General features: G+C 54.4%; 3 protein-coding genes across 3 annotated transcripts; 2 read left to right on the forward strand and 1 right to left on the reverse strand.

The window, feature by feature from the left end:
• Positions 1–2268: 2268 nt before the first annotated feature.
• Positions 2269–4158, reverse strand: EIF4EBP2 (eukaryotic translation initiation factor 4E binding protein 2). Its single transcript, XM_082053328.1, has 3 exons — positions 3998–4158; positions 3222–3401; positions 2269–3134 (listed from the first exon to the last, which is right to left on the reverse strand). The coding sequence occupies exons 1-3, from the start codon at positions 4134–4136 to the stop codon at positions 3103–3105; spliced, it is 351 nt and encodes a 116-aa protein (XP_081909454.1). The 5' UTR covers positions 4137–4158; the 3' UTR covers positions 2269–3102.
• A 1000-nt stretch (positions 4159–5158) lies between these two features.
• On the forward strand, positions 5159–13831 carry LRRC20 (leucine rich repeat containing 20). The gene is made up of 4 exons (XM_082054836.1): positions 5159–5330; positions 6370–6519; positions 8618–8785; positions 13257–13831. The coding sequence occupies exons 1-4, from the start codon at positions 5249–5251 to the stop codon at positions 13406–13408; spliced, it is 552 nt and encodes a 183-aa protein (XP_081910962.1). The 5' UTR covers positions 5159–5248; the 3' UTR covers positions 13409–13831.
• Positions 13832–14774: 943 nt separating this feature from the next.
• NPFFR1 (neuropeptide FF receptor 1) lies at positions 14775–19549 on the forward strand (the record flags this gene model as incomplete). The annotated part of the gene is made up of 4 exons (XM_082054170.1): positions 14775–14817; positions 17043–17342; positions 18297–18396; positions 18742–19549. 4 exons carry the CDS (start codon positions 14775–14777, stop codon positions 19547–19549), a joined length of 1251 nt encoding a protein of 416 aa, XP_081910296.1.
• Positions 19550–19623: the final 74 nt, after the last annotated feature.

The following is a 19623-nucleotide window of genomic DNA, read 5'->3' on the forward strand; positions in this document are numbered from 1 at the left end:
AATAAATGGGAGCCCCCAGAGCAGGTGCATAGAAAAACATTGACTTCGCTGGCACTTGGTTTAAAACTTAAATATATAAAGGTGCTATCAAAGGAACAACAAACCTGCATCAGCCTGGGCTGTGTCTCTCCAGGAGCAGCAGCAGATGAGGCAGCCAAAAGAGAGGGACAGGCTAGGCTGGGCTTAAAAGTGCTCCTGGTTGTGGGGGGAGCCCAGGTGAGGCTGCTCAGGGCTGTTAAGGTCCATCAGGGCTCTCAAGGCCGAGCTAATGAGCAAGATCTGATTTGGCTTTGCTACAGCTTTGTAGCCCCCCCCCCCCCCCAGCAGCCAAACCCCAGTTTACACAACGGCTTTAGCAGCACATGTGGCATGTCGGAACCTTGCCCAGTGCTCACAAGGCAGGGCTGAGGACCAGCCCTTCTGGGGGCAGCTGGGAGGGGTCACTGGGGTGTCCCCCCAGGCTGGTGCAAACACACGTTTAGCAGCAATGGGAGAAATCACTGGGGATTTACAATTCAAGCTCGGCTTAACTTCAGCGGTCTGTTTGGAGTCTGGCTTAGACATGTCCCAAGCAGGACTTTTTTGGCACCTCTGTAGTTTGATGCTCGGGTCTATATAGGTTTTTGCACCCAGTGGTGCAGGATAAATGACCATTTTGCAGCAATTCTGTATGTGGGAGACCTTTCTATAGTAAAATCAAGAATTTTTCTGTACAGGAACTTTTTGCAATCAGGTTCCCCCGTTAACTCTCAGCTGTCGGTTCCGGGTTTAACCCTCCTCTGCTCTTCGTAACTGTGAGTTCTGGCTGGCGAGAGGCAGGGGCTCGCTCCAGATTTACTGTCCTTGGCCTGAAGCTGCTTCTTTTCCAAACTGGAAATTTGGAAAGCAACTCAACTAAAGAATTTGGGAGGGAAGAAAAACATAAAGGAAGGAGGGTTGCAGCGTTTGCTCTGAAGGGAAGACAGAACAACCCCCCTCGACACCCCAAATCGCGGTCAGAAGAAACCTCCAGCACTTTAATTTAATAGAACCAAGATCTTTATTGATCTCACTGTAACAGCAACCACTGGCGAGAGCTTTTCTCCTCCCAAACACCTGCTTGAATAGACGGTAAAAAACCCAACTCTAGACCCTGCCTAGCAGAGGAGCTGCCCCGGCAAGGCCAGGCGCTGTCTCCCTGCTCTTCAGCCCCAAGCCCAGTATAAAAGAGAACCGGGAGAAAGTCGCTGGGATGGGGAACAGAGACAAAAGGAGGTCGGGAAAAGGGGTATTTGGAAAAAAACAGTGTTTTCCCTCTGGCTCCTGTCTATAAGTTGTCCTTGGATGTTTTCTTTTTGGCTTGGAGAGCAGGTTTCCCGAGACGAGTGGCTGTGCCGAAGGCGCCGGGTCCCCGCATCCACCGTGGCCATCCCCTGCCCCTGCCGCTCCCTCCATCCGAGGACCTAACAGACCTCCTAGGATCTTTGCTTTAAGGAAAAATATATTTATTTATACATAATATATATATTTGTGTGTGTCTTATCACCACCCACCCACACGCATATACATATTTCTACTTGCACTCACTCACTCGTGCGCCTACAGCGGTCGGCTACACGTTCACATCACGTCCCACCGAGTGCTACCCACGCAAGGGAAAGGATGGGAGAGGCATCCCAGCATCCCATTCCCTCTTCTTTTACTCTTTCCCCCCCCAAAACGAGCAGCGGCCACCCCCCGGCGAGAAAAGCAGCTGGAAGATGGGAGCTCACGACCAGCCGCTGCACCGACCCGCACCAAACACGCCTAGAGAAATAAATTACCGGACAGAAAGTGCACATAACCTGCAGCAGGGATGCTGGTGCGGGACGTACCCGTCCCTGGGGTTGGGTACCGGGGTGGGGTGAGCCCGGTGCCGGGGGGAGGGTGGATGGAGCAGGCACTCAGGTGGGGGCTGATAAAATGGCACTTGAGAAGGTTACAAAGCTGTTGACGGCTTCCAACGGACAATAAAAACATTATAGGGGGTGCTGGCGGGCTCGGGGGGGCACAGCACTGCTGTGGTGTCCCCTGCCACGCGCGCCCTCAACCCAACGCTGCTCTTCAAGGCGAGGGTCACACCGAGAGAGGAGAAAAGACTAATCCCAACCCTGGGGGGCATGGGCAGGATGGGCAGGGCGTGCCAGGCGGGCATCCCACCAGTTGCAGCATCACATCCCTGCAGCGTCTCACCAGCGAGCCCCCGCGCCCCCCATCCCGGGCACCCAGTTATTCCTGAGACATCCGATGGCGCCGAGAGATTTTGCTCCTGTATTATTCACATTTTAAAGGGGGAGATAAAAAAATAAAGCACTTTCCCAGACGCGCTCGTCCCCAGCCTGAAAAAATGAAGCGTTGCCGGTAACGTGCCCCTTTTTAGTACCAAAAAAATAAAAGCAAGGGGGGTGTTTTGTAACATAGGGCTACATCGTTCTGAGTCCCGGCTTGGTGGGTTGGGGACGTAGCATCCGGTCAAAGGGCCGAGATGGAAGAAATCCGGGTAGGAGAGAGACACGGGCACCCGGAGCACCAAAGGGAAGGGGCTGCCAGCGTTGTCCTCCACCGAATGCCAGCAGGTCCCAAGGGAACCAAAAAATAACCCGCCCTGGGGTGCAAGCGGGCACTCGGTTTTAGGAGCAACGCTTTCCCCCTCCTCTCAAGAGGCTGCCCAAATTTTCCAGGAGAAGGGACAAAGGGGGTGACGTAGCTCCAGGCCACCAAGCTGCCGGGGATGGGAGGTTTGGGGTAACGGGAGGGGTTTTTTTTGGGGGGGTGTGCTGCCCCACGAGGCAGTAGAAGAGGCAAAGGGATGTTTTAAAAAGGCAGCGCAGTGGAGGTCAGGCTGCCGGCGGGCGGAGGAGGGTTGGATGCGGGCGGGATGCTCCGTCCAGCACACACCGGCAGCGGTCACCCGCAAAGGGGGAGAAGCCAGAGCCGCGCTCCTCAAAAAGAGGGGGTGGAGGTGTGTGGGGAGGGGGACGCCGGCGGGGACCGCTGCCGCCCCCGCCTCGCCGGGACCGATCCTGCTAAGCCGAACGGGGTGTGCACAGGTCTGGGGAGTTGCTGCCGCTCCATGGTTCCCGCTCAGATATCCATCTCGAACTGAGCATCGTCCCCTGGCGAGAGGCAAGGGGACAGGCGTTAGGGGGGTCACCCCCCCCGCCCCAAATACCTCCCCAAGCCCCACCCCGGGGGTACCTTACCCATGGATGATGGCTTCCCCTCCTGGTGGTTCAGGCTGTTGGCATCCGCTTTGGGCTCCTCGGCGGCCGAGCCGGGGCTGGTGACGCCGGGAATATTGGGGAGGTGACAAGGCGGGGTCTGGGCCATGGGGGAGTTGCGACGGTCCAGCAGGAACTTGCGGTCATAGATGATCCGGGTGCCTGGAGGAGGGTGGGGGGCGAGAGGAGGAATGGGAGGGGATCCAGCCCGGCGGAGCGTGTTTGCAGCAGGCGTCTCCCGGTGGGATTGGTGCCCTGGCCAAGGAACCCGGTCCGCCAAGGATCAGCGGGGGGGACAAGGGGGGTGCGCGCTGCTGCCGCGCTTATCTGGGCACAGCGGGCGATAACTCGGCGCTGGATAAACACCCCCCCGGGCGCTCGGCGAACTCACGGCAGGGCTGGGAACGCATAACCCGGGGACACCGACGGAGGCAGCTCCCCGAAATGTCCTCCGTGTCGCTCTCCTCTGCCTGGGGATGCTCCGACCTCGGGGTGACACAGCGGGGGGTCGAGAACCCCGTGCCCTCCTCCCGCCTGCCCCCGCTGGGACTCTCCGCGCCCCCCGTTATACCCCGGAAAATAACTACACCCCGCTCAAAGCGCTTGCCCTAAGGCGCTCTATATAGGCGATAAGCGCGCGATAGGCGCGATAAGCGCGCGATAGGCGGTGTTCGGAGCGGCGGGCGGCAGGAGCGGCTCCCCCGGCGCGGCCCCGCAGGCCCCGGTGTGTGCGTGTTTGTGCGTCCCGGCGCCTTTACCTCCCGGGGTGGTGGAGAAGAGGGTGCCGCCGGGGGTGGTGCAGTAATCCGGGGGGAGCTGCGCAGGGTCGCTGAGGGCCACGGTGCGGGTGGGGATGGCCCGGCTCTGGCTGGGCTGGCGGCCGCCGGCGGACGACATGGCCCCGCGCTATTGTCCCCGCGGAGGCGGTGCAGAGCGGGCACCGCCCCCCGCCGGACCCGCCACCTCCCATCGCCCCCCCCCCCCGCACAACCGCTGGCCGCCAGCAGGGGGCAGGCGCGGGGGCGGGAAGCGCTGCTCACACCTTCCCACGTGGTCTAGCGGTGAGGATTCCTGGCTTTCACCCAGGCGGCCCGGGTTCGACTCCCGGCGTGGGAAGAGAGTTTTTGGGAAGGGGTGGAGGGGGCCGGGAGGGCCTCGTGTTCAGGGCTGTTCAGCTTGGAGGAGAGAAGGCTCCGGGGAGACCTTATTGCCACCTTTCAGTACTTAAAAGGCGACAATAAGAAAGACGGGGACAGACTTATCAGGGCATGCGATATAGGACAAGGGGTGATGGTTTTAAACTAAAGGAGGGGATATTCAGGCCGGACACTAGGAAGATATTTTTTACAATAAGGGTGGTGAGAGCCTGGCCCAGGTTGCCCAGAGAGGTGGTGGATGAACCATCCCTGGAGACATCCCAGGCCAGGCTGGACGGGGCTCTGAGCAACCTGAGCTGCTGAAGATGTCCCTGTCATGACAGGGGGGGCACCGGGGGAGCTGGGAAGGTCCCTTCCAACCCAAACTATTCTATGGTTCTATGATTCTGCAAAAACATTTTGGCTGACCCAAGCTGATCAAATCCCCAGGAATGGGGAGAAGCTGATCAAAGTCCCCAGGAAAGGGGAAGCATCCCCATATCCCAAATATACCAAGCCAAAAAGCTGGGAATCCCACACCCCAAAGGCTACGCTGTCACCCAAAAGGGGAGGCTTCCCCATATCACAAATACATGAGCTCAGAAAGCTGGGAATGCTGTGTCCACATCAGCCCAAGATCACCAGGAAAGAGGATGCCCCCCCGTATCCCAAACATAGCAGCCTGGAGATTTGGGAATCCCAGAGCGTGAGAGCCATGCCAGCCCCAGCACAGCCTCCCTCCCTCCCCTGGGAATGCTGATCCCAAGGGTTATTTTTAGCGTCCCTCTCCCGAGAGGCCGGAGCAGCCGGGTTCTCCCTGCAGCCGTGGATCCCCCCGGCCACAGCACAGCCCCGGTGGGGCCGGTTGCCCGCATGCAGAAGAGGATGGGCGAGGCGGTGGCCCGGGTGGCCAGGAAGGTGAACGACACGGTGGAGAACAAAACGGATTCCCTGGGTAAGCCAAGCGCTCCGGCTCGGCTCCCGCTCGGGGCCCGGGCAAGGATCGGGTGTCTGGAAGCCGGGCTCTATTTTTTGCTGCCACGGTCAAAATAAACCCAAGAAAAAGCAGCTGTCAGCCCCTCCCTGGGTACTGTGCCCAGGGCTCCCGCACCCCCAGGGAAAGGAAAGGCTCCCCAAAGGGCGCTCAGCCCCTCCAAAGCGTGAGTGGGTTCCCAGCGATGGCGCATAAACCTGCCTCAGGGATAAAGTCTCTCCCTGCATTGCCTGGTCAGATTTGTGGGTTTTCTGCAGTTTCCCTGTTTCTAGCTAATATCAGAGATATCAAAAGAGGGAGATGAAAGCTGCTCATTTTTATTCATGCTGGATTCCCAGCTCTGGGGTATAAACCAGCATATGCTGAGAGCCAGAGCTTCATTGCTCAGCCTCTCAATATTCTCCTGAGCTAGATGACAAGCAGGGGAGGACTGAGCTTGTGGCTTTGGGGAGGGCGCAGGCAGCAGAGCCTGCGCTGAGCATCACAGGGCCAGGATACAGCGTTTCCATCCCCTGGCATGTCCCAGAAGGGGAAACAGACACAATTCAGAGCAAAACGAAAATGCGAGCGGGTTAAAAGCACAATCCTTTTTCCCCTCCATCACCATGGGAAATGCAGCCAGGAGGGTGCCCGGGGAAAGCCCTGCTCCATCTCAATCAGCGGTGGAGGAAGTGTCTCTGGGATGCTTGACCTTCCCGGGGGGCTGGGGCCGTGGGAAGGGGAATTACTGATGTTATTAGACGTGGACAGGCTGGCTGAGGATTTGCAGAAGGATGCTGCAGCGTGGAGGTCAATGCAATATGATTTGGGGTTGAATGCACCTTTAGCTTTGCTGATGGGAACAAGTGGTGCTTGTGGAAGTGATTGTAAAGATCCCTGCAATGAAGAGGAAGCGGCATCCAGGGGTGGCAGCACCCAAAGAGGTGGAAAACAAGATGGGAAGCATTGCTCCATCCCAGCTCGGGTGCATTATAAGATGCCTGTCTCTCTCTGGGGGCAGATCTGGCCAACTGCAAGCTGATGACTTTCCCCGTGGGCATCTACAAAGCCATGAGGAGTGTAACCGAGGGGATCCACCGCATCTCCCTGGCCAACAACGAGCTCAAATCCCTCACCGGCCGCTTCATCAACACCTTCAGCCAGCTGAGAGGTAAGGGACAACTCCAGCTGCTTCCAGACCCCTGGCACCCATCAAAGACCCCCAGGCCACTACAGAGGGGCCACAGCACTGGCACGTTCCCCCAGCGCAGGTTTTGCTCCTCTGCAGACACACCATATTCCAAGCACCCCTGCACCAGCCCATTTTTCTTTACGCTTTGCAGGATGGGGGCCCTGGTTCTGCTCTCACCTACCCTCCCAAACTCAAGCCTCGTCACCTCCAGCCATTTTCAACTGCTGCAGGATCCCTTGTCACCCTCCGGCTCCCTCCAAGGATGGGGCTGGTGATAAAAGAGGACAGAAAAAGCAGCCTGGGCACAACAGTGCATGGCAGACAGGGCACTTGAGGCTGCAGAAGGCATGCTGAGTTGTGCTGCTGGCTAATTAGCCCCCTCAACTTGCAACATCTGCAATAATTGCTCACCCTCTGCAGGAGATGGGGGCAGTTGTCAGCGCACAGCTGGTGCCATGGGGACACAGCCCTGTGGCACCCAGCAAAAGCTCATCACAGAATCCCAGGATGTCAGGGATGGAAGGGACCTGGAAAGCTCATCCAGTGCAATCCCCCCATGCAGCAGGAACACCCAGATGAGGTTACACAGGAAGGTGTCCAGGCGGGTTGGAATGTCTGCAGAGAAGGAGACTCCACAACCCGCCTGGGCAGCCTGGGCCAGGCTCTGCCAACCTCACCAGGAACAAGATTCTTCTCCTCTTTCAGTGGAACCTCCTGTGTTCCAGTTTGCACCCATTGCCCCTTGTCCTGTCACTGGTTGTCACCCAGAAGAGCCTGGCTCCATCCTCCTGACACTCACCCTTTCCATCTTGATCCCCATGAATGAGTCCCCCCTCAGTCTCCTCTTGTCCAGCTCCAGAGCCCCAGCTCCCTCAGCCTTTCCTCACACGGGAGATGCTCCACTCCCTTCAGCATCTTGGTGGCTGCGCTGGACTCTCTCCAGCAGTTCCCTGTCCTGCTGGAACTGAGGGGCCACAACTGGACACAATATTCCAGATGTGGTCTCCCCAGGGCAGAGCAGAGGGGCAGGAGAACCTCTCTCAACCTTGCATGGTCATGCAAGTGTCCAGAACCATGGTTTGGAACCCCGGGAACCACAGCAGGGCTTTGCTTACCTGCAGCAGCACCCGGGGTTCTGGCAGCTTGTAAAAGCAAATATTTGGTTCATACCACGTACCGCACGAATGGTGCCGTGGTGGGTGTCTGGGGAGGCTCCCCGTGTTGTACTGGAGATCGGAAACACCCTCAGGCTGGAGAAAAGAAACATGTTGAGCAAAGGAAATCAATTTTCATTTTCTAGACAGCACAGCGAGCCCCGGGGAAAAAGAAATAAATTAAAATAAAAATAACCCCTGAATAGGTCTTGTTTCCCAGCAAGGGTTTTGCTCCACCAGTGGACAGGTCACTCAGGTAATGAATGTGCAGGGCCTCAGCAGGGGAGAGGTACCCTGGGGCTGGGGATAGCCTTGCACCAGCCTGAATAAGGCCAGACCTAAGGCCGGACCTATAAATACCAGGTATTAGCAGGGCAGCTCGCATGGGTATTTATAGAGCAGAAAGCCCTGTGTCACTGGAGAAGGGCACTGGGAGGGCAGGATTTGGGGTGGCCTTCCCCACAACTCATGGACATACACAGGACTGCTGCTCCTGGCCCCACAGGGGGGAAAAAGCATCCCAAAGGGTTAAACTCTGTGAAATAGATATTTTTTGCATAAAAATGCATTTCTTCCACCACTCTGTTTATATCTCAAAGAGGCTGAGGCACGTGAAGAAAGAAAACTAGCTTTAAGCCAAGACGAATATCTATTGGGGGCATTGCTCTGGCTTCACAAAGAAATATCACTCATTCCTACAGCTGCTGCTCGTGAAACGCTGCACAGGTTTCACTGGGAAAGCCCAAGGAAGCCCAAACATATTGCTCCTAAAAGCAGTATTCACAGCAGGCAAATTACAGCAGCAAACCATGGAAAGGAGGGCAGGAAATCCATTGCTGGACCTGGCAGCCCGTGGCACACAGGGGCTGTAAATTAAGCTGTGCGTTAATTACTTTTCACCTCTTTTTCCCCACAAATGGCAGAGCTCAACCTGGCAGGCAACTACCTGCACCGCCTGCCCGAGGAGGTCATGTCCCTGCGGCACCTCCGGGCCATCGACCTCTCCCGCAACAGGTTTCGGCGCTTCCCCGAGCCCTTGGCCACTGTGGCCACCCTGGAGACCATCGACCTGGAAGAGAATGAGATCACAGGTGAGAGGGACCTTTATTCCTGTGGAAGATGAGGATGAGCATCACCCCGGGGCAGCTACGGTCCCAGCGGTGATGCTGATTCACATCCCCGAAGCTCTTCTCGTGGTCCATCATCCCCTGAGGATGCTGCCAGGGCACGAACCCACCCAAGCATTTCCCAGAGCAAATAGGAGCCATGATATTACAAAATCTCCTAAAAACACACAAAAAAGAGAAAGGAATAGTAAGAGCTGCTCGTCCCCTGACCCTGCAGTGGGAGGAAAATCGTTCATACACAACACTGAAGCCTTTGGAGTGCTCAAAAGCCGGGCAAAAGGGCCAGCTGTTGCATGTAGATAAAAGGGGATTTATTTAGGAAAGTTTTCAAAGAGCAAAGGCTGGAGCATCCCACGCGCATCCCCGGGGAGGCGAATATCCAGTTTACTCAATATTGCTGTTTTATCTGGGACGCCTTCAGCTGGGAAAGCTGTTCCCTGCAACACAGTTTTATTAGCAGAATCAGCTGCTCCCTGGCCACGCATGTAGAAACGCAAGATATTAAATACTGCTTCCATGACAGCCAGCAAAATACATTGTTTTCCTCACCTCTTTTCTTCTCTCCCACCCCCGGAGCGAGCTGGCTCACTCTCAGCTCCTTCCATCACTTCTTGAGCTTAATTGGGCATCTTCAATGCGATTCAATGCAGATGCTGAGGTCTCCAGACTTTACGTTTCCCACTCATTTTGTGCAAGCAGGCTGCTGCAAGACAAGGACACAGCTTTTTGTTGCATTTTCCCCTGCTTAAATACAGGGAGGAATGGATGCATCAAGGCTTGCACCCAGCTGGATTAATCCTGGGGGAGAAAACCCACCTGCCAGGCTCCCTCAGCTGCTGTTATCAGCCTCCAGAAAATAATGACAGGGTAGAGATTAACAATTTCAAGCTAACATGTTTTAGGGACATATCTTAGTAATAAGCGTGACGCTATCTAGCTGCAGAAATAGGTAAGATTAGCCTATTTTATGCATTTTCTGGAAAGGGGAGAGGTAGAGATTAGAAAGGCAGAGTTGTTGCAGCCCAACAAAAGTCTGGGCAATTGCATCACTCTCAAGTACCTTCCCCAGCACCTCCTGGGCTCTTTCCCACAATGGCCTCCCAGGGACGGAGCATCCCCAGAGCCGCAGCAGCCCAAATCCTTCCCATCCCAGGAAAAAACCCTCATCCCCAGTTCCACCGCCTGGATTTCCCTCCAGCCTCTAAGGCTGAGCTTACCTGGGGCTGAGCAGCACAAGGACCGAGCTCCCTGTGCCAGTTATCTATGCATGAGTTTGTATTTATAGATACATATGCAATTTTACACCCTAATACAGTTCTATGTATCATTTATGGGCTTGTACTTACATATACACCCTTTCCTCCGACACTGGCCTAGTGCAACACGGTAAAGAGAGCCCATCAGCTTGAATTTAATCAGCACAAACGTTGATGTTTTCTTAACAGCCAAGTAGGATTTGAGCCCTTCACACTCATTTCACCCCAGGAGAGAGTAGTTTTTATTGCCCTCCTTGCTCCTACGCACAACCCACCCGCTACAGTTGGCTCTTTTAGCAGCAGGAGCTCAAGAAGAACAGCTAACACATCCTTAGGAAAACTGTGGAGGCCTCTGGAAGTCCATCCAGACACTGTTCTCCAGCCCTGGAAGGAGCTGCCCCAGCAGTATATGAAACTGCATTTCACTGCCTTTTATACTATGGGACACAGGTTGCACCATTTAGCTCAATAACAAGCTGAGGACCCTGCTCCGGATAAAAGGCAAGAGAAGGATGTTCTCCAGACCAGGGTGGGATATGGGGTTTGGGAAGAGCTGGGGCTTTCTCCAGCAGCATGAAAGTCATGGATGGTTCAGTTTTCAGTGCTGCTGCAGCTATTCATTGATCCTGCTTGTCATTCTCTCCCCTCTCAGTGATGCTCATAGCAGGGCTCCAACCCAGATTAAAAGCCCCTGCTGCAAGAGGGCTGAGTCACCTACTAAAACACGTTGAACTGGAGATGGTGGGTGATGTTTTCCCAGCGAAATAGAAAGAGGAGTAAAAGGCAGTTAATTAATGCCTGCCTGGAGTCCGCAGCCCCGAAGGAGACATTGAGTGCCACAAACTGCCCTTTTCATCTCAACGAGCTCTTAACCCTGGAGTGTAATTATCTATGTATTAACAACAGCGCCTTTAACTCTTTTTCTCCGCTAATTAGAGTGATATCAAATTAGCATTTTCATCTCCCAAGTCCATGGGGGGGGTTTTGGTGCCTGAAGCTTCAACTTCTTTTTCCCTTATTCCTTAATTAATGGTTTAATGCAGAAGATGTTGAGACAGCAAGGGGAGATGCTGGATACCACTACCAAGGCTGGGCAGGGGAAACTGTGGCTAATTTTCTGTTCCTGAGCATCAGAGAGACACTCTTAAATTGGAATAATGGCACGGAAAATGCACCTTTGCTAACAGCTGAGGCAGCGAGCGGGTTTTTGCGGTGGCTTTGGAGGAGCTGGTGGTCATCGAAGTATGCGGATGATGCCGAAACGTGGCTGGGAAGTGGCTCCGCTGAGCTGGGTCCTTCCCCCTTCAATTTGCAGCCATACGTGGCCGCGAGACCTTGGGGGCTGTTAATGCTCATTAACCGGCTCCTCAGATGCCACGGCAGCGCTTTCATCTGAAGGAGCTGGGTTTGTCCCTGACTCCTTATCATATTCCAATCTGAGAAAATGACTGTTTGCTTCAATTATGAAAAAGCTTCTTTTATTCCTGAACTGGTGAAGCCAGCATGAATAATTCAGGCTCGAACACGAGCGCCTTATCCTTTGGGGAGCTGGCAAGCGGTGCTTTGGATTGCTTATAGAAGAGTGTTTGGCTTCCACGGCCATATAGCTATAGGCTGCACTGTGTGCCCTGCCTGTCGCTTCATGCTGCGGGTGAGTCACTGCTCCTTACCTTAAATTAAACCACAAACAGGGCTGTTCCCATCCCAGGCAAGGTTTGCTCCCTAAAATACTTCTGTCGGCTCCCTAAATTTAAGCAAAATGAGGGGTTACCACTCTGCATAGCCTTAGAAGATCATTAAACAGGAAGATCTGTCAAAAAAGGGAGAAAAAGATGCAAAATTATACAGTGAACAAATCCCCCGTAAAGAAGAGGCATTAAGAAATCCATGTGAAGTTCAGCCTGATGAGAAATGCTGCTGAGAAATATGTATATTACAGAAAATAGCTCTGCTCTCTCGAGGAGAGAGGGGGGAAAAAAGCCATTGGGATGCCTGAGTCTTTTTCCAGCATGAAATAAGTTTTGTGGCTTAAAAATCATGTAATCACCTACGCAGCTGGAATAACGACACCACGATTCTGCTCCAAGTATTGGCAGAAGAAATCAGAGCTGGGGATACGAAAGGCTCTTGTCATTTTGGTGGCCAAATTAAAAAGGAATTGTTCTTGGTAAACTCAGGTAGGCGGGCTTTTTAAGCCCAAAATATTGTGATTTTTAACATAAAGCTAAATCTATAATCTTCTAATGATCTTAATGGTTTTGTTTTCATATCAGTCTTGTTCTTCTGCTCACAGTGGATTCACATTGGGACCATCCGTGAGATCTGTACCTCTTTTTGGATGTGAAAGGCTTTCCTTTTGAAACCTTTTCTAAAGGAAAACACCCGAATTCATGGAAACTGCAAAAGAGGAGGGTGTCCAGAGCCGGCTTTGCAGCCTGCCCAGTGAGGGCCAAGAGCACGTGCTCTCCCGTTAGCCTGGTGAGGGCTCCTGGGCATTGCAACACTGGGAATAAAATAAGGGAATAAGTCTTTGAATACCAGTTTAGCAACCTAACAGTGTTTTTTTTGGGACTGGGAGAACTGAAGGGCACCGTCCACATTTAATATCGTGCTGTTTACACCTTGTCAAGACATTGGAATAGTCGTGTAATTTCATATTATTTGATGGTGTGTCCTGTCTGATAAAAGCTGGAACTGGGGATGAGGGGTTTTTCCTGGGATGGGAAGGATTTGGGCAGCTGCGGCTCTGGGGATGCTCCGTCCCTGGGAGGCCAATGTGGGAAAGAGCCCCGGAGGTGCTGGGGAAGGTACCTGAGAATGATGCAATTGCCCAGACTTTTGTTGGGCTGCAACAACTCTGCCTTTCTAATCTCTACCTCTCCCCTTTCCAGAAAATGCATAAAATAGGCTAATCTTACCTATTTCTGCAGCTAGATAGCGTCACGCTTATTACTAAGATATGTCCCTAAAACATGTTAGCTTGAAATTGTTAATCTCTACCCTGTCATTATTTTCTGGAGGCTGATAACAGCAGCTGAGGGAGCCTGGCAGGTGGGTTTTCTCCCCCAGGATTAATCCAGCTGGGTGCAAGCCTTGTTTGTTCTGGGCTGCCCATCTTACCGTAGTTCTTCCCACCCAAACCCTGCAGCGGGTGCTCACCTGGGTGCTCTCTTTCGCAGAGGTGCCGGTGGACAAGTTGGCCTCCATGACAGCTCTGCGGAGCCTCAACCTGCGCGCAAACCCCGTCGGCCCCGACATGCGGCTCCTCGTCCGGCCCCTTGTCCCCTTCGACCTGCTGCTGTCACCGGAGGAGCACGTCCCCAAAGCCTGAGAGGGTCTTGGGGTGCCCGAGAGGAGCTGGGTGAGCTCTCCCCAGGGGTGAGGGTGGTTTGGCTTAGGGCAGTCCCTGCTATGCCGCTGTTTCTGTCCCAAACCCGCAGCAAGGCAGCCAGTCCCTCTTTCTTTCCGTAATAAAAAGTGAGCAGAAGGGACGGCACAGCCGGGGAACCTCCTGCTTTGTGTTTTGTCAAGCGCTTGGGGAGCAAGCGGAGCCAGGGTGCAGTTGGGGTGAAATTGGGGCAGCTGGATACTCAGCTGCATCCACCCTGCCCGGCCAGGGCTGGGGAGCATCTGCTGCCCTGGTCCAGGGCTGGAACAGGGTGGGACATCCCTGTGGCTGTGAGCATTCCCCCTGGGATTGCTGAGATGGCAATGTGCCCAATGCCTGATTAAATGTTTTCCTGTATCAACTAAATGTATGAGTTATCGGTTGTCTTCTCCTTAAAGAATGCTTTTTCACCATGGAAATCAAAGCAACACAGCATCGGGGGGTCCCTGCATGCTGCTCAGCACCATGGGTGTCCCCAGAGCAGTGTGCCCACCTCCTGGGTGCTGTGGGTCTTCCAGACGTGCTGCTTTCTCTCCCAGAAATGGGCTGTGGGACTCAGGATGTGGTCCCTCGGTGGCACTGCCAGCACGCTGGTGTCCTGGGAGAAATCGCAGCTGTTGTCTCACAGTTCCCTGTTTAAACATCTCCTGTGTTTGCTCCTTCACATTTTTAAGGGACAAATGCTTCCAAACGGTGTGGGCTGGCTGGGGGCAGCCACGAACGGTTAATCTTGGAAATATTTGACTTCTAGCCTTGCCAAAGCCAAACTTTGGGAGCAGAGCATGGTAAGAGGGCGATCGCTGGTGTTGGCAATGGAGGAGGAGCTGGACTCAGACCCGAAGGGCCGTGCTGCTTTTCCCCATCTAGTGGGTGATTTACATGGGGTGGAAGATGAGAGACGCCCCAGTCATGCCGGGGCTCCCAGTGTGTTTTCCCCCCAGGGATAGGCAGGAGCTCTACTGGGGACACTGGCCATCAGCTGGAAAGGAGAGAGTCACCAAGTCGTCAGCATGGGGACCTGGGGCAGAGGCGACGGGGACCTGCCACTCCCCAGGAGCAAACCTGCTGCGGCTTTCCCTCACCTCCCGCGGACTGTCCCCCCCCCGCTGCCTGGGCCTGGGGGGTGCGTGGGTACCCCGGTCTCCATGGCGATGGGAGGCTGTCCCCCCGCCGCCCCCCCTTCTCTGCCGCAGCCGGCGAGCAGCCGCAACCGGCACGGCGGCACCGGCACCGCGGTACCGGCACCGGGGAGGGACGGGGACAAACCCCTCCCGCCGCTTTCCCCGCCGGCAGCCCGCCCCCCGCCCGCATGCCGGCGATGCAGCCCCCGGAGCCGGGTCGGGCCGGCGGAGGTGAGTACCGACACCTGATTTAGCTTCTATTATCCCCAAAGAAGTGTCCGTCCCCCCGCCCTAGACCCCTATTCCATCCGCCCAGCCTTTCCCTGCGGCTGCTCCCCGCAGCCAGGCAGAAAGGTGGGTGGCCATCGCGCCCCCCTCGGCTGTTCCCCCCTGTCCCCTTGTCACCGCACCCAAGATGCCAGCGCGGACACCTCCATCCACCCAGCACCCACCCGGGGGCTCGGCAGCCTCTTGTTTTCCTTTCCTCACCTTCCACCTCGCTTTGGAAACTGCCTGTGATTCCTCAGCCATAGGACACCCGCCTCTCGCTAATGCTGCAAGACCTTGCAGCCCGAAGAGATAAAAGTCCAGCCAAGTTTCAGGTTTAATATTGCAGGTTTTGGGCAATCTTATTACAGTCTCTTGGCTCTGCTAACGAAGCCAGTTTGTGGGGGTGCACATGATGTCAACCAGCCAGAGCATCTTGCCCCAGCAGCCCTGATGCTTCCTCGCCTTTCCCAGAGGCTCCTTCTCCCGTGCCGGGGCTGCAAACCCCCCAGCACCTTTCTGAACCCCTGGCTGAAACGTGTTGGCCAAATCCTGCACCCAGGGCGGGGGTACAGAGGCCGGGCAGGGTCTCCGTGTGCCGGAGCCTCGGAGAAGCTGGTGGTCCTGGTGGCCGGGGAAAGCATTTTGGCTGGCGAGCTGAGCACCGGCACAGGGATGGGGGGATGATCTGGCCGCCCACCATGCAGCAGCTTTGCAGTGGTTTCTCAGAGCCGGACAGACCTGCAGGTGGTTAGGCTGAGTCTTAAAGGAAAAATGTGCTTTTTCTGCCTTAAAACTGCAGTCGGGGTTTGCCCAAAGTGCCGTCACTGCTGCGGGCAGCTGGCATCCTCCCGCATCCCTGCCTGCGTGAAGCTGGGGACACCCGCGGGTGGGTGCTGCACAGAGCTGCTCCCCCTGCTAAATCTGTAGCAACAAAATGCCATCCCCCCCGCTCCATAAGAAGGTCTCAGGGTCCCAGATAATGAACATAATTACATATAATTATTGCTTTATATGTAAGGAGAGGGTAAGGTATCCTCTGCCCCAGCCCATCTTCCCCGGGTACTGTGGCTTAGCTGAGGAAAAGGGGATTTTAGGGGACGTCAGATTGCAAACCTCAAGTTGAAGGAGAAGCAGCAGCAGATGCGCGGAGCAGGGCACTCCCAGCTCACCGCATTGGGGACCACACGGGCTGGAATCAGCTCCAACACGTCCAGAGCATTGCGGTGTCGGGACACGATTTCCCTTCCTCGCTTCATCCGTAAAACAATGTCCTAAGGGGAAGGAGATGTCTTCTGTCTGCTCCAACTCCTGCTTCCAAACGGGGAATGAAAAAACAGGATCTGTCGTTAATCTTTCATGCTAAGGAAACAAGATTCAACTAATAAAACACAACTAGCAAATCTCAGCGTGCTGAAATCCAGCCGAGCCTGCTGCTTTACAACTTTCTGCAATTCTGTCAATGCCAATTTTTATCTTTCGCTTGCATTTCTGTAAATTCCAAATGATTCTCCTTTTAGCTGCATGATTTAGGTATTTTATTAGGATAACTGGCCATTGGGGCATTGGTGTTCCCCTGTGAAACACTCTGGAAAGGTGGGGCAACTTGCATTTTTGCTTCGCCACTAAAAACCTCTTTTTTTCTTAATCTTCTCTATAGACACCCTTAGGGCTACAAGAAGAAACTCGTCCAAAAGAAAAACACAGGATGTTTCTTATAAAATACCGATATCAGCAGAACACAGACTTTTTTTTGTCAGGATGCTGGGCCATCTCATTTGGATCCTGCTTTTGCCAAGAAAGGTTGGACCAGAAGGTCCTTGAGGTCTCTTCCAAGCTGGTATTCTATGAATTCCTCATCACAATAATGATATAAATTATTATAATATAAAACAATAATGCTATAAAATCATGATAGAAAATAAAAATTATATAAAAAATAATGATATAAACCAATAATGATATAAAATAATAATGATATAAAATAAAGATATAAAATAATAATTCAGCCGAGGTGCTGCAGTAACGCAATGAGAAGGAGACTTGCGGGGGCACTGAGATGATCCCATATCCCAGCCGGGCTGGGCACTGGTATAAATATGAAAACCCACCTCTGAGAACATTAAGAAACAATGCCAATAATTGCTTTATCCTCTCCCAGCTTCATTCTCCTGCCTTCCCATCCCCAGGCCCTCCCAATGGCAGCTGGCCCAACTCCACCATGAGCGAGACCCAACTCCTGAAGGAGAACTACACCTTCTTCTCGGCGTACTACCAGCACTCCTCCCCTGTGGCCGCCGTCTTCATCCTGGCCTACACCTTCATCTTCCTCATGTGCATGATCGGCAACATCTTGGTGTGCTTCATCGTGGTGAAGAACCGCCAGATGCGGACGGTGACCAACATGTTCATCCTCAACCTGGCCATCAGCGACCTGCTGGTGGGCATCTTCTGCATGCCCACTACCTTGGTGGACAACCTCATCACAGGTAAGTGGGGCAGCGCACCTTCTGCCCCCCACCCGCACGAGGCCACCCTGTGGGTGATCGTTTTGCGGAGGATGAGGAGGGCGGGTGGTGGCCACTCAACCACATCTGCTAAAAGGCATCACTTCATTTAGAGCTACTATTTTAGGGGGGAAAAACCTCTCTTTTTTTTCCAGGTTTTGGACAGTTTGGCAAACTAAGTATGACCTTAATGCCGCGTTTACATATTTATTGAAAGTTCAGCCACGCTCCACCAAGCAACACTAAAAATACCTTCTTCTTGCATCGATCTTCTCCCATGCTGGCTCAGCTCTGCCCGTTGACCTTTTCAAAGATAAAAGGTGACGCCGGCGCAGTTGGAGTTCAGCCGCAGCCGGGGCACGGGACAGAGTCTGTATTTATTGATTGTGGGGTGCAATTTATTTATTAGCAATGTCTTAACACTGAGGTCAAGAAAGAAAACAAAAGCCCTTTGGATTGAGGATCCCAAGGTCTGTCCCCGTGATAACAGACGCAGCCCTAGGGAAGGGGAGGAGAAGTGACAACCACCGTGCTCCTTGAGTTTTGAAGAAGTGTAATATGCATCTTTTTTTACCAATTTTTGAGTTTTTTTCCTCCAAGCATCTGTGCTGCTAAGGGCCTTCTCTGTATAAGGCAAAAATGCAGCATCACCTTTAGGAGCAGGATTTAGCAACCTCCCAGCTACAAGGTAGAAATGTGTGTCTGGGGGCTCAGAAACAGAGACTAAGTCGTGCATTTTGGGGCTCAGAAGAATAAACTAAATGGTGCAGTTTTGGCCTCAGAAACAGAGACTAAGTCCTATGTTTTGGGACTCAGAAACAGGGAGTAAGTCTTGTGTCCTGGGGGCTCAGAAACAAAGACCTGAATTTTGGGGCTCAGAGAGTTAAGTCTGGCTGAGCCCACAGCCCCTACATCCTCCTTGGTGTCTCCTCACAGGGTGGCCATTTGACAATGCCATGTGCAAAATGAGCGGCTTGGTGCAGGGCATGTCCGTCTCTGCCTCTGTCTTCACACTGGTGGCCATCGCGGTGGAGAGGTATGTTGGCGTGGGGAACGTGGGGTTGGAGTCTCCACTCACCGTGTTCGGTTGTCCCGTGCAGTTTTCCATCATGGGAAACCTCCCAGGGGCATCATGAGCGTGACCCATCTCTCCAGAAGGACCACAAAGCTGTCCCCGGGGCATCACAGCAAGGTGTCCTTCCCCACCTTGGGCTGCAAACAGCAATGCTAGAGAGATCCCAACCTACCTCTGACACCAAAAGCAACATGTAAAGGGCAACCCACCTTACCTCCCGCTTGCCAGCTCTGGGTCCTGGCCGCCCTCCTGCCCCATGGAGATCCCACCAGGGGCCCAAAGCCACCACTGTCTGCCCTCCTGCAGGTTTCGCTGCATTGTCCACCCCTTCCGGCAGAAGCTGACGCTGAGGAAATCCCTGGTGACCATCGCTGTCATCTGGGTGCTGGCCCTGCTCATCATGTGCCCCGCTGCCATCACCCTGACTGTCACCAGGGAGGAACACCACTTCATGGTGGACACCTACAACAATTCCTACCCCCTTTACTCCTGCTGGGAGGCCTGGCCTGAGGTGGGGATGAGGAGGATCTACACCACCGTCCTCTTCTCCCACATCTATGTGGCCCCGCTTGCCCTCATTGTTGTCATGTATGCCCGCATCGCCTTCAAACTCTTCAAGTCGGCAGCACCTGACCGTAGCCAAGGGGAGCCGGAGGGGAGGAGGGTCTCCCGGAGGAAGGCCAAGGTCATCAACATGCTCATCATCGTCGCCCTCTTCTTCACCCTCTCCTGGCTGCCCCTCTGGACGCTGACGCTGCTGATGGACTACGGGTGGCTGAGCGAGGGCCAGCTCCACCTGGTCACCGCCTACATCTTCCCTTTTGCCCACTGGTTGGCCTTCTTCAACAGCAGTGCCAACCCCATCATCTACGGCTACTTCAACGAGAACTTCCGACGGGGCTTCCAGGAAGCCTTCAGAGCCCCCTTCTGCTCACCCCACCGCCACCACCACCACCGTGGGCCCTACGGCCCCAGAAGCCACAGTTGCGGGATCCTCTTCGGCGCCCGCAACCGCGTCTTCGCCCAGGCGCAGCAGCCCAGCGACTCGCCTCCCGCTTCCGAATCGGGGCTGTTGGTGCCCCGCCGCACCGGCGTCCCCGCTTGGGACGGCTGAGTGGCCATCGGGACCGAGGGCTTGCAGGGTGGGGGGACGGGGGATTCGCCGCGTCCGCGGGCTGTGAGTCACTG

This window comes from Streptopelia decaocto (genome assembly GCF_964273445.1).
Source record: "Streptopelia decaocto genome assembly, chromosome: 5".
Classification (NCBI taxonomy): Eukaryota; Metazoa; Chordata; class Aves; order Columbiformes; family Columbidae; genus Streptopelia; species Streptopelia decaocto.

What these genes read in the sequence shown, in the direction of transcription:
- EIF4EBP2 (XM_082053328.1), bottom strand. Translation starts at nt 4,136, where the DNA reads ATGTCGTCCGCCGGCGGCCGCCAGCCCAGCCAGAGCCGGGCCATCCCC. An exon ending in CTTCTCCACCACCCCGGGAG is followed by an intron (nt 3,402 to 3,997) that starts GTAAAGGCGCCG and finishes ACCCTCCTCCAG; the next exon opens with GCACCCGGATCATCTATGAC. An exon ending in GGGGAAGCCATCATCCATGG is followed by an intron (nt 3,135 to 3,221) that starts GTAAGGTACCCC and finishes GCCTCTCGCCAG; the next exon opens with GGGACGATGCTCAGTTCGAG.
- LRRC20 (XM_082054836.1), top strand. Translation starts at nt 5,249, where the DNA reads ATGCAGAAGAGGATGGGCGAGGCGGTGGCCCGGGTGGCCAGGAAGGTG. An exon ending in CACCTTCAGCCAGCTGAGAG is followed by an intron (nt 6,520 to 8,617) that starts GTAAGGGACAAC and finishes CACAAATGGCAG; the next exon opens with AGCTCAACCTGGCAGGCAAC. An exon ending in GGAAGAGAATGAGATCACAG is followed by an intron (nt 8,786 to 13,256) that starts GTGAGAGGGACC and finishes TCTCTTTCGCAG; the next exon opens with AGGTGCCGGTGGACAAGTTG.